The sequence below is a fragment of the Cavia porcellus genome, unplaced genomic scaffold, assembly GCF_034190915.1.
Source record: "Cavia porcellus strain 051 isolate PalLab524CR breed Dunkin Hartley unplaced genomic scaffold, mCavPor4.1 scaffold_9, whole genome shotgun sequence".
Classification (NCBI taxonomy): domain Eukaryota; kingdom Metazoa; phylum Chordata; class Mammalia; order Rodentia; family Caviidae; genus Cavia; species Cavia porcellus.
In genome coordinates this window covers 70,584,394-70,598,422 of record NW_026947492.1, presented here as the reverse complement: position 1 = coordinate 70,598,422, position 14,029 = coordinate 70,584,394, and the positions used below count along the sequence as shown (strand labels likewise).

At 41.9% G+C, this 14,029-nt stretch overlaps 1 protein-coding gene across 1 annotated transcript in view; it reads right to left on the bottom strand.

Moving 5' to 3' along the window:
* Nucleotides 1-14,029, bottom strand: part of Dnhd1 (dynein heavy chain domain 1) — a 68,524-nt gene that overhangs the window by 37,343 nt on the left and 17,152 nt on the right. The window contains exons 10-16 of the mRNA XM_063255634.1: nt 13,880-14,017; nt 13,713-13,764; nt 8,392-8,654; nt 8,061-8,304; nt 3,160-3,317; nt 2,557-2,682; nt 2,192-2,468 (exon numbers count right to left, since the gene is read on the bottom strand). Of these exons, the coding sequence (XP_063111704.1) occupies nt 2,192-2,468; nt 2,557-2,682; nt 3,160-3,317; nt 8,061-8,304; nt 8,392-8,654; nt 13,713-13,764; nt 13,880-14,017 (1,258 nt within the window). The remainder of the gene's footprint in view (nt 1-2,191; nt 2,469-2,556; nt 2,683-3,159; nt 3,318-8,060; nt 8,305-8,391; nt 8,655-13,712; nt 13,765-13,879; nt 14,018-14,029) is intronic.

The following is a 14,029-nucleotide window of genomic DNA, read 5'->3' as shown; positions in this document are numbered from 1 at the left end:
ACAAAATAAAAACAATAAATGTTGGGCCAAGGATTTAGTTCAGTGGTGTAAGAGCTTGCCTGGCAAGTGCAAGGTCATGAGTTCAATTCCTGGTACCCAAAAAACAAAAACAATAAATGTTCTTTGACGGCTATTTCTGTGGTATCTTCTCAAATAATTTTCACTGTATTTCAAAACATTATATCTCGGAGTGATTTCAAAATACTTCAAGTTGCAAGGAAAAAAAAGAGAAAAATGAATACCTCCAACTGCTGTCTGTCTACATACCAATGCCATGTATCTTTTACCAACATTTCCCTTTTATTATATTTCAACCATTTGCTTTATTGGTTGTGCATGCATGGTCTGTGAGTGTATAGCCATGTAAATATACAAACACAATTTTTCTTAACTATTTCAGGGTAAGTTACATAAATCATAGATAGTCTTTCCCCAAAATACTCAAGTACATGCTTTCTAAGATCAGGGAGATTCAGGTAAGGCTGTATAGCTCAGAGGCTAGTGCCTGTCTGGCAAGTACCAGACCCTGAATTCAATTTCCGGTGCCAAAGAAACAAACAACAAAATAGAACAGGGAGATTCTCTTCTATAATCACTGTGCAATTATCAACTTCTTACAGTACTTGCTACAATACTTTCAACTGCCCACATTCCAATAAACACATAGAAAGTGTTCATCATTGCTGGCCATTAGAGAAATGTAAATTAAAGCAACATTGAGATTCCACCTCACACCAGAATGAATGACAGTCATTAAGAAATCAAATAATTGGGCTGAGGATTTAGTTCAGTGGTGTAAGCACCTGCTTGGCAAGTGCAAGGTTATGAGTTCAACCCCAGGTAACAAAACAAAAGAAATCAAATAATAACAAATGTTGGAGAGGCTGTGGGGCAAAAGGAACATTTTTACACTGTTGGTGGGAATGTAAACTATTACAACCACTATGGAAATCAGCAGGGAGATTCCTCAAAAAACTAGAAAGACAAATTCCATTCAACCCAGATACTACCCTTCAATGTATGTTCCCCAAAGTGAAAGGCACCGTATTACAGGGATACATGCATACCCATGTTTGTAGTAGCGCAACTCATAACAGCTAAATGTGTCCATTAACAAATGAATGGAAAAAGACAATGTAGTATTTATATACAACGGAGTCCTATCCTGCCATAAAGAATAAACAAATCATTTGTAGGACAATAGGTGTTCCTCGAGATCATGATGTTATGTAAAATAAATCTGAAACAAAAATCAAAGTATCACATGGTTTCTCTTACACGAGAAACCCAAAATATAAAAAACAAGAGAGGTAATAGATAATTTCCTTCCACAAATGGGAGACCAGAAGATGAGAAGAAAGGGAGAGTGGGGAGGTGAAAGGGATGAAAAACAGAATTAAGATGTGTTATGAACATGTGCCAACTCCTCACAAGGAATGCAATCATTATGTATGGCAAACATGTACCAATAAGATGAGGCCCCTGTGACATGAAGACCTGTTCTTATCTGTGGCACACTGCTTGATATATAGGGCTGTGCCGAACACAACGGCCAAGTTCTACAATGAGGGCACTACTTTTTCCTGTGTAGGATTTTACTCCCTGACTTCACCAAATTCTAATGAAACATTCAGCTGTTTGCATTCTCTGCTAGGCTATAAGCCCACTGTATCCCCATCCTAAATGCAATGCCTGAATTATCAGATATATAAAGATTTCCTCTTGCAATATTTGCTTACTAAGGATTAACAAAATACATCTGTAATTCCAGCACTCTGGAGGCTGAGACAGGATCAGAATACAGAGCCTAGCCTGGCAATTTAGTGACTTAGCAACACTCTGCTTCAAAAATAAAAAATAAAATAAAATAAAAGGCTAGGGCTGTATCTCAGTGCTAAGGACCTGGATTCAATACCCAACACTGCAAAATAAGTAACTAACTAATTGAATAAATAAATAAATAAATTTTTTTGAGGGGGTTACCAGGAATCGAAATGTACTCCTCAGGTTTGTCAGGCAGGCGCTATGCCACTGAGCTAAATCCTTGACCCCAGTAATCAATATTTTGAAGAGAGACCAACAAAGGTATGTGATTCCTGAGGCTTGCTCAGCATCTTGCTTAGGGTCACAGGACATAGGACCTCAACCCTTATCTCAGGGTGATGGTGGAAAGCGTGGGGATTCTCAGTACCAGTAAAGGTGACGTAAGTATGGTGTAGTTCACAGAGGTGGCTGGCCGTGTTCTTGAACTGATGTTCTATGGAGACAAGCTTGCTTTCAGTGCTCCTCTGCTCTTGTGTGGGGTCCATGAAGGGACCAGACAGGGCCTTCTTAAGCAGGCCTTCCAGCTCAGCCAATGCTGTTGCCATCATCTGCTGCAGCTTGGGCACGATGGCATACTGCTTGCTGAGCAGGAACTCAGAGGCCTGGGTTTTCTCAAGCTGAAATGTTTCCCACGTGTCCACAAGCTGTGGGACAAGCAGAGGGCAGTGAAGTAAATGTGGTTACAGAGGAGGCAGACCAGGAAGCAGGTGATGCCTTAAATCACCCCCTCACCAAGATTTCCAGGGCCTCACTCTCGGCAGTAAAGACGTTAAAGTAGCTGCGGATGAATTCCTGGAGTGAACGGATGTATTCTACTTGCTCCTCCAGTTGGAGGTACTGCTCATTGGCTTCCTTCAACTGCAAAGATGACAACATGAGACAAGACCCTTCACTACCCTGTGCACCTCTACGGGCCCATCCTTAAGGGCCAGGCCCACCTTCCGCACTCAGCTGTACCATTTTAACTCGTTAAGATCAGGGCAGTCTGGGATCAGATCCCCTTCTGATCCAGATTGCTCTGAATGCAATTTTGTTCTCACTCGCCAGACCACTGCTCTGACAATAGAGCAACAGGGCCTTATCTGACTATCACAGACAGTGGAACCGCATCTCTGAAATTAAGACTATTGCTTTCATTACCTGAGGGTAATGATCCTGACATGAGGGAAACAATGGCCATGTGAAAAGAGCAAGAATTAGTGATGGTAGGTCACCCATGAGAGTAAATTTACGAGCATCCTTTGGGAGCTCAGTAGAGACTGGAAGAGAGTGTGCTGAGCCTCTGGGCAGGATGGGCCCTGGACAAATCAGGAAGGATGCATGGGAAGAACCCACCTTCTGGGAGCACTGTGCAATGGAATGAATGTCTGTACTGATGGTTTGGAAGACCTGAATGAAATCTGTGAGCTCTGTCATTAGTTGCTGGCTACGGCTCAAGCATTCATTCTGTACTTGTGTAAGAATATCCTTCTTCACGCTGTCCAGCTTGGACTCTGGAGACAAGAGAGCCACATGTTGGGAGATGCATGAAAGGGAAGCGGGTGCTAGGAGTACAGTGGGGCCGGAATGGGAGTGGGCTGAACAGGAGGCCAGACAGTGAACTCATTCCTCACATCCGGAATGCTTACCACACCCCTGCTCTGTGTCCAGCCAGCTGCTGTACCCTGGGGTCTGTGTGCTGCACCAGTGGACATGACAGAAACCTCACGATATGATAGCAGAGGCAGACACGCAGATGGACAATTGCAAATGGGTACTCACAGTGTGATAAATCTTCTGTGAGTGCCCAAGAGCCCTGGAGCTGGCATAATAAAGGGAAACGGAGCTGGAGCATGCTTGGAAAGACTTCCTCAGAGAGGTCATGTGGAGACCTCAGAGAGTTGGACATGTGGATGTAATGTTTCAAGTAGATAAAATGGCTATGCAAGGGCAAGGACATGGCATGGTCATAGAGAGCAGGGGTCCTATCGGTGGTCTCCTATTGTGGTCTCTACCATCTCTAGTAGAAGAGGTACTAAGAAGAGGATATAATCTGACTTGTTTTTAAGAATTAAAAGAAAGCTCAGGAGAATACGGAGTAAGAAGGTAATTTTAGAAGCTGCCCTAGGTTGTATGAAGAACTGCATTTTTTCAGAAGGCAAGAAAAACACCCATTTGATACTTCACCAAATCCAAGACGTCACTAAATAGAATAGTTCGATGAAAATTGTAAGAAATGAAAAGGTGTAAGAACTCATTAGCTGGAGTTTCTGGGCAACATCATATTATGAGAGACAGAATACATATTTTTAAAAAATTTATTGATTTAGATGTCTTGATAACCTAGCTAGTCTTATAGTACTTGAAAATTCATTGTTAAAAACTGTGGAGAATTAAGAATTGACCTTTAAAACAAAAAGACACACAACAAAAAACCTCCACACAAATATACAATGTATAATTATAAACATATACAATATATAAACAGGAAGATTGCCACAAGTTCATAGCCAACCTGGGCTACATGAGTTCAAGGCCAGACTGAACTACAGGGCAAGACCCCTTCTTAAACTAGGTACTTAACTGTAGTAGCATCAGGAGAGGCTGAGGCGAGTAAGAGTGCAACAGCGCCACCATGTGATATAAAGGAGCAAAGGCTTGATAAACTGCTTGTCGGGACTGGGACGAAAAAGCAGATTTGAGAGATATTTAGGCGGCAGAAGATGGAAAGGATCTGGTGAACGGTCTGGTATAAAAGGATCAAAAAAAGAGAGAGGGGTAAAGTATGACGCCTAGTTTCTGGTGAGGCAGATAGGTATGCAACTCACTGTTCAAGGCGGCTCTTGAAGGAGGGAGACAGCCAGAGGATAAGAAGGTAAAATACTCAGCTTTCTATTTTATTTGCCATGTAGATTTAAACAGAATAGACTTCATGCAAATTGTAAGAAATGAAAAGTTGTTAGAACTCATTAGTTGGAGTTTCTTGGCGATGTCACATTATGAAAGAGTGAATACATATTTTTTAAAAATTTATTGATTTAGATGTCTTGATAACCTGAATAGTTTTAGAGTACTTGAGCCTTCATTGTTAAAAACTGGAGAATTAAAAGATGAGCTCTTTTTAAAAAAAAAAAAAAGAAGGTAAAATACAATCAGCAAGAAGAGTGAAAGTAGACAGGAGAGAATAGAGTGAAATTTTTAAAAGTCGTAAGTGCCTACCACATACTACGGTCAGTGCTGGGAGCACTGTGAATATCTGTCTCACTTAGCCCTCTTCACTATAACCTTGAGTGTTTAGCACGCTCAGGTTGCAAACAAAGAAACTGAAGCTCAGTGGTGATAATTCACAAAGGCAGTGAAAAGCAGTCAGGATTCTAAACTTAGGGCTTCTTTTTCTCCACCTGTGCCTTTAAAGAGTCCAGCTGATTCTGGACTAATGATCAAGACGTTAACAAACTGGAAAGAACACAGACTTCTGCAGCAGTGCGGAGGAAAGCTACCCAGAAAGAAGACCAATCACAGGCCGCCCTGTTCCTGCCTTTCCAGTGTAACCCTGCACAGAAACAGGATTTCAGTGGCTCACAGGGATGAATTAATGAGACCTGTGCACTAACCTGCTGAGGAGCAAAGACAGGGTGGTCCAGGCAGCCAGCATTTTAAGCAAATTCTTTCCAAGCCCCAGGTCCAAGCCTCTCACCTTTGTAAAGGAAGCAGGCCTAGGGACCATGGGTCCAGCAGCATCTAGGCTCTGCAGGAAATGGAGGTGTCTACACGTAGGTACCAGGTACTACAGGGTACTCTTGGTCACTGCCTTCCTTGGAGATTACACAAGGAAACAGATTCCCCTCCTGATTTCTTAGAACAAATCACCAACTTCCTAAATCTATACCAGATGAGCTTCTTCAAGACTAGCAGCTAAACTGAGACGTTTGGCATGAGACATCTTTTCCATGGGGAAGGAAAAAGAAGAAAGACCAAATAGGTGGGATAGGAAATGGTAAGAGAAAAAGAGACTGAGATAGGATGAAGAGACTGAGAATAGGGTGCTTTTTAAAAATTAATTAAGTTTCTTGGTACATTTTAGGGATACATAATGATCACATTCATCATAGGGAACTTGTACCTGTACATGCTATAACTTGATTCTTTTTTTCCCCTTCCCTTCAACCCCTTTTCTCTCCTTATTTACAAAAGTTTTGTTTCTACTTTTTTTTCTTTCCTCATTTTTTCTTTTCCCTTCCTTTTTTCCTCCTCCTCTCCCTAGTTGCCCTTTCCATGTGAACATTTTCTTCCTGAGCATAGGGTTCTCTCAACTCCTAATTTTTCTGGAACCCTAGAAAGAAATTACCTCTCAGAATGCTTCTGTGCTAATAAGACATGGCAATCATAGTTTAGAAATGATGTGTGTGAGCCCTCCCTATGAATTGGTGTCATGCACAAGATGCTGGGGGGACATCCAGACACCAGCCTTTTTCTGTGAGTCAGCACCATTCCCAGACTGTGGGGGAAGAGAACAAGAAGTCAGCAAGAAGCATGCCCTCCCTGTGAGTTGGTGCCACGCGCAGGCCACTGGGAGGGAGAGCCAGATGCCAGCCCCTTCTGGTGCGTGGGCTGGGAAACAAAAACAGCCAACTCCCCACCCCCATATCCCCAGTAAGTGACTGGCTGATCCAGAGAAACACAGGTTGCAATGGCAGCTATTGAGGTAAAACACAATTTAATGCTTATGGTGTTTAGTGTTTCACTGACTTTGCAAGACTAAAGCCAGTAGTCTGATCACCTATTCAGAGGATAACAATACACAATACACATCTATGGGGGATTGCCTTTTGAAGCTAGTGGGCATTGTTAATTCCCTATTATCTTGTTTTGAAGACCTGTATCATTTTCGTTATCTTTTTGGGTTGAGTTTCTGTTTTGTTTTGTTTGATTTTATTATCTCTGATGGCATAGGCAACTATTTTAAAGATAACAAGATATATTATGGTAGCCATTTTGATTTACTATTATCTTGCTTTGAAGTCCTTTATTTCATTCATTGCTTTGTTTTTATTGGTTCTATTCTGTTTTTGTTTGATTTTTACTATGTCTGAAGTTACAGGCAGTTATTTTGAAGACAACAAGAGGCATTATAGTAACCACTGTTGATTTCCTATTGTCTTGACATCCTGTGTCAATGTTTTTTTGTTTTTTTGTCATTTTCTATCGGTAGCGGGGATCGAACTCACAACCGCCTGCTTGCAAGGCAGGTGCTTATGCTGCTGAGCTAAATCCCAAACCCCTACAATGGTTTATTTTGATTGGCTTTATTTTGCTTGGTTTTATTCTTTTTTAAAAAAAGAAATAAAGAATTGACATGTGATGATGTATTGTCGCAGAAAGAGGGACAACTCTCATCCAATGGCAGGAGAGGCAGAAAACTGGTAGCCAGTGGGCCTGGATGAGGTTTCTGTGTTGAGGGACCCTGAAGTCAATGCTACGGGAGAGGCCAGTCTAAGAGTGAGAGCAGTAGGAGCCAAGTGCTCTGGATCCTACGAGGGTGAGAGAACATGCCCAGCTATGCCAGCTCAGATGCAGCAGCAACAGGAGCATCCAGGCAGAGAAGAGCAAGCAGCCCTCCCCAGAGCCAGAGGGCACCTGGGGAAGGCAAAGGGAACAGAGGATACTTGAGAATAAAAACTACCCAGAACTGTGATATGCATTTGAACTGATCAAATACCTGAAGTATACCAAGTTAGATCCAAGTAGGGGCTTTAAATGCAAATAGGTTTCTTTAATTGGGAAAGTTATTGTGTTTATCTATCCTTAGCCACTAAAGATAAGATCAGTCAAAGAGACAAAATTTTTACACAAGCAAATTGTGGCATAAATTCTGATTCTGTTACATGTGGGGAAGGGGCACCCTATGCTTCCAAAAGCTTCTGTGAAGAAAATGAGCTTAGGGACCCAAGGAGCAAACTAAGCTTTCTCTTAGTCACATTTAAGCTCCTTCTATACCATAAGAACATAAAGTGCTGAGCAATTCCTAAGGAACACAGGGAATAAGCAGGGCCAATGGAGGCCGTCTGCTAGTGATCATAACTAGGATAGAAAGGGGCTGAGGCCTGGAGGCTCCAAAGGTCTATGAGGAGTCTGTGCCAAAAGTCCCTGGAGCATATCTGAAGCCCAAAGTGGGCCTTACAGATAAGACATAAGCCAGGAAGGAGAAAAAGACAAGGGAAAGAAGTCGGGAAGGAGGGCAGATGAGCAGCACTCACCCAGCTCTGCCTGTGTCTCCCGGCAACTCAGTAGCAGCAGCTTGCCTTCCGTCAGCAGCTCGCCTGGCATGCTGGAGAGGCGGGCCTGCCAAGCGCCCAGCTGGCTCACCACCATTACATACTTCCTGATGGGGCATCCTCTCAGGTCCTCCAGTTTCGGAGGCCCCCAGGCTTGCAGGTACTCACAAAAGTCTGTTATCCAGTGATGTTCTCTGCAGAATTCCTGCACCTCCTGCATCATGCCCTAAGGGTAGACAGCATACTCAGGGCAGAGGCAGTGGCTAAGACAGAAACTCAAGGGTGCAACCCATTCCATAACCTTTGTGCTCACCTCCAGCAGGGCCTGTTGAACAGTCAGTGCCTGCTGGATTCGAAGGCTGTTGTCCAAGTTCTCCTGAAGCTGACTGTAATTGGGTGGCAAGTACTGGCCCCGAAGCCGGTACCCATGGACCTCTAGGACACCAGTAATTGGGTGAGACTTCCAGGGCCACACCAGTCCTACATTTGGGCCACAGAAGATGCGAACTGCATCACTGGGCTGGCCCTGAATCTTGGGCATCAGGAATTCCGGGTCTGAACTGTCCTCTTCATCTTCTGTGAATGAAACACCTGCCATAATTGTTCATAAGTGCCCTCCAGAGCCCACACAGACCCCTGCTCTCTACCCTGCATGTATACACACACATAACACCCACACACACCCATTCCCTGCTTGTGGGCAAGCTTACACATACTACATCACAGATGCTGGGCCATAAGGGAATTCATTAGTTTGAATTCAGGTGCATAGAATAAAATTTGTTCTAGCCAGTATAAATAGAAAGGGAATTATTACAAGGTATTTAATGGTTTGCAAAACAATTAGATCTGAAAACAAAAATAATTTAGGCTAAATATTTAGAGCTTTGGGCTGAGTGGCATATTGGACTGTTAACTACCATGCCACCAGCTATACACTCTGCTGTGCACCATTTGCAGCGTGGCTGGCGTGTGCCTCTCCCCAGCTAAATTCAGCACTGATTACATATTACCCCCAGCTGCAAGGGGGTCTGGCAAAGTGTAGCTGGTAGCACTGCAGCCTCTGCAGAACAGAAGAGGAGGTGCAAAAGGATGTTAAGGATGCCAGTCCTCAGCCGTAAGAAATTCTTGATCTAGCCCCCACTTAACTTTGTAGGAACTAGTTCATTGCCAAGATGACTGTTTGTTAAAAATCTTGTCAAAAAGAGTGGAAAAGCATCAAAATGCTCAGAAATAATAGCTATTATATCCATACCTAAATGATATAATGCTTCCGAGTCTCAGACTTCAGAATTCTTCTGTTCCCCGTCTATACTCTTTAGATCTCCCCCAGGTTTAGGGCTTTAAGAATCATCTATTTGATTCCAAATTGATCTCTAGACCAAGTCTTTCCCTAAATTCTAATCCCATTTAAACCGCCTACTCCACGTCTCTGCTTGGACATCTAACATGCACTCAAACCTAACAGGGTGCAAATGAGCTCTGATTTCTTTTCCCCGAAGACAGTCATTTCTCTTGTAGTCTTCTAATTTCAGTAGTGAGAAAAAGCCCATTTTTCTACTTCAGCCATCACAAAAGCTTTTTTTTTTTTTTTGTCTTTTTCTTTTTTATCAGTACGGGGATCGAACTCACGACTGCCTGCTTGCACGGCGGGTGCTTTTGCTGCTGAGCTAAACCCCCAGCCCCCACAAAAGCTTTTTTTTTAACACAGTGTCTTACTATGTATTTTAGGCCTGGTCTTGAACTTATAGCAATCCTCCTGCCTCAGTCTCCTGAGTGCAAGGGTAACAGGTGTGGTAAGCATCACAAAATCTTGCAACCCCAACACTCAAAATATATCCGCAATCCAATTCTCACATCTACTATCACCTATTTCCCTCACCCCCACTCTCATTGCATTATTTCAATCCCCTCCTATGTTTTCCCTGCTTTGGTCTTTGTCTCCAATACCTTAGTCTCTTTTCCATATAAGAATAGCAAGCTGGTCAGGCATAGCGGTGCTTGCCTGTAATCCCAGCACTTGGCAGGCTGAAGCAGGAGGACTGTAGTGAGTTTGAGGCCAAGCCAACTACATAGTAAGGCCCTGTCTCAAAAGCAAAACAGAAAAAAAAAAACCCAGAATAACTATGCCATAACAATTCTGAGAAGATGATGGCAGAGGCAACCAAATGTTCACCAAAAAATGACAGAGCAATCAGATGGTAAAACATCTATGCCACAGCTAACATTTCTAACAAATGGGAAAGGAATCCGCAAAAAACTAAAGTACAAGAAAGTAGGGAGAAATGGCCCACTGCCATCAGCAGTTATGAGAAAGGAGGCAGAGGGGATTGATGAAGCCCTGCACAAACCTGAAAATAAAAAGGCCCAAACAGCCAAAAGGCGTTTTTTGGGAAGCACGGGCCAATCCCTGAGCAGAAGAAAAACTAAAGGGGGTTTTACCTGCTCCAGGAGCTGTAAAGTAAAGCTCATGGGAGCTGAAGCAATCTATCCCCTGTGAACTCTTGAAATCAAATAGATAGGAATTGGGACAAAATGCAAGATGAGGGAGAAACTGCCGTGTGTTGAATAAAAACTGAGCAGGAAAGAAGCAGCACAGAAAAACAAAAGGCCAAGATGAAAGGGTCATAAGGAAATGGAAACCAGGAAATCTCAGAAAGCCAGCCATCAAAAAAAACAAAAAACAAAACAAACAAACAAACAAAAAAAAACACAGCTCAAACAAACAAACTGGAAGGAAACTAGAAGATGGGAAAGACATCCTGAATCAAGTTACTTTTTAAAAGGTAAAAAAGCTCATTTTTCTAACATGAGCAACAGAAAAGTGATAAACAAGGAATGACTGCTAAAAGTTTTAGAGTTCTTTTGGGGGGAACACTGAAAATGTTCTGAAGTTGACCACAGTGGTGTATGTAAAACTCTGTAAACACTAAAAACCAGTGGGATGTATACTTTATATGAATGAATCACCTCTCAGTAAAGCTGTTTGATAAAAAAGACAAAAAACAAAATATTCTCAAACTTAAAAAAAAAACAAAACAGGATTTAAAACTACATTTTCAAACAAACAAAAACCCTTGAGAATCCTGCTCCAGAATGTTTAATACAAAGGCCTACTTCCCTAAAATTACTGGATTTCAAAGAAAAAGAAAAAAAGTAAGCAAAAGAGCAAGTGCTTTTGTAAAGGAACTAAAATTAGATCATTGTGAGACCTTTTAAATAGCAATTTGTAAGGCCTGAAGAAAATAATGTATTTAAGATGTTCAAAAGAAAACACTACAAACCAATACTTTTATATTTAATGACACTGACTTTCAAAAGGCACAAACTGCTGTCAACATGGAAAACTTAGCAGGGTGTGCTGGTATACACCTGTAATCCCAGCACTCCAGAGGCTGAGGCAGGAAGATTGCTGCTACTGCAAGGCCAGCCTGGGCTTCTCTAGTGAGTTCAAGGCCAGCCTGAACTGCACAGCGAGACCCTGTCTCAAAGACACAAAAGAAAAAGAAGTCTCCTGGAAGCCAAGATAGCTGGTCTTAGCAATCAGAGGAACTGGAAATTTGCAATGGTGAGAACTAAAACAAAGGCTAAACAGCAGTGTGAGAGACTGGGGCTCATTTCTGCCTGTCTAGCTTGTGTTTCTGGAAAGGCTGGTGCTGTCTTTTCTTTACTGCCTTTGGATTTAGTAACATTTTTTATTCTGTGAGCTCCAAAATATAGGACAGTGTTGAAGAACAGTGATTTCAAAGTGCCAAGCCCTAGGAGATTGTTTAGGCAATACTATGTTTTACAAAGTTGGTTCAAGTATGATTATATGCAATGAAAAGAAAAACGAGTCTATTTTTAATGTGATCTGGCTGAAGGACTAACTCCCCTAACCACCCCCCCCCACACACACACACAAAACAAGAGAGAAATCACTAGTAACTTCAATTTTTTTTTTTGGTCTGTTTGAGACAGGGTCTCACTATGCAGTTCAGGCTGGCCTTGAACTCAGTTTGTAGCCCAGGCTGGCCTCAAACTTGTGGCAAGCCTCCTGCTTCAGCCTCCTGAGTGCTGGGATTACAGGCGTGTGCCCAGCTTGATGTAGCATGTTTCTTAAAGACTGCTAGTAGAGTTTTATTTACTGCATATTTACCCTATTGAAAGTCATTCCCTTTTTCTTAAAGAATTTAGGGAAAATATTAAATCAGAATTACTGTTCTGATTCCCACATCATATTGGTCTATATTCTAGATGTGATTTTTCCAGATTTTTTCTTAAAATTTTATAGAAAATTTTAAAGGATGGTGCTATGAACTCTCTTATTCATCCACTTAGATTCAACAATTAACATTTTGTTACATTGCTGCATTTTTCTTCTATCTCTTTGTTCCCCTAAACTACCTGAAAGTAAGGTATAAGCAAAAACAAACGAACAAATGAACAAAAAACAACAAAAGACGAAAAAGCGCCATCATGATATTCAAAGCAGAAGGCAAAATCTAATACATTGCAGGTGTATATTTTCACTTCCATTAGAATTTAGAATAAAAGTTTTAAGATTTTAAAATAATTCAAAGAAAAACACTGCAACAAGTAATGAGAAAATCATGTGAATTGTCTTATTCAGCTCGATTTGTAACATTACAACAGCAGCAAGAAGACTGTTTGGTATTTTTTAATTATTTCCACTTATGCAGAGTCATAAACTAACATCTCTGATCCCAGAGCCTTTCCCTTTCCACCACACTATGTAAGTCAAATATCAGTAGTCTACCAGTTATCCTGATTGATTTTTGGAAATAATGTGGTTGATTGATTTTTGGAAAAAAATGTGACCCAACCAGTGTGCTTTTTTTCGTTTTTTTTTTTTTTTTTTTTTTTTAATCGGTACCAGGGATCAAACTCACGACTGCCTGCTTGCATGGCAGGCGCTTATGCCGCTGAGCTAAATCCCCAGCCCCTCCAACCAGTGTGATTTATAAAAAACAGACAAACAAGCAAGCCAATACCAACTCCTTTCAATGAAAAGTTAAATCTGGGGCTGGGGATTTAGCTCAGCGGCATAAGCGCCTTCCTTGCAAGTGTGCGGTCGTGAGTTCGATCCCTGGTACCGATAAAAACGAAAAAGACAAAAAAAAGAAAAGTTAAATCTACATTTCAGATGTCACTGAGTGCACCTAATGATTTTATTTCTCACTGTATTAATTAAATAAAGAAAAAACGAAAATGTGTTTGCTTGCTGATAGTTACCAAGTGGTCAGTAATGCTAATGAACTGTACTCCATAGGAAATGAAAAACAGCTGCATGAAATAAAACAAATGTTGAGTGAGCAGAGCTCCTCAACAAGTACAAATTAACATGACAATCAATTTCCACAGTAAACCCTGGTGGAGTTTTGGATGTATCAGCGGGGGAACAGTGTCTCATACCCCTTATATCCCCTCTTACCTCGCACACACAAATGTAAGCACATGAATTAGTAAACAAAAACCCTTCCTGCTCTTTGCACCCAACGCGCATGTGCAATGCTCAGGTTATGGTTGCTCCGTGACACCCAAGACCTCTTGACCACTTCTTGCCATTCACACCTACTATGCCCTTCCCCTCTTTCTGGCCTTCCTACCCTCTGCCTCGGTCTCCTTAATTACCTTCAAGATACAGGGAATCCCTCAAGGTCTTCTTGTCCACAGATTGCATTAGCTTTACACCAGGATGTAGAGAAGGGAAAGAAATGGAGAGACAGTGAGCCATCTAAACCAGGCTGAGAGCTTCTGGCTGCACTGAGATAGGAACTGGGAATGCCTAGACTCTGTACCTTTAGGGCAGAAGTCTTGATGGAATGTAGGCCCTCAGATAGAACCTCAGTCATATGTTCAATATTGGGCACAGAAGCGAGCTGGCAACAATCACCACAGACCAGCCGTGATGAAAGAAAAGGTTTTTGCCTTTGAGCCTGTGAAAGAAG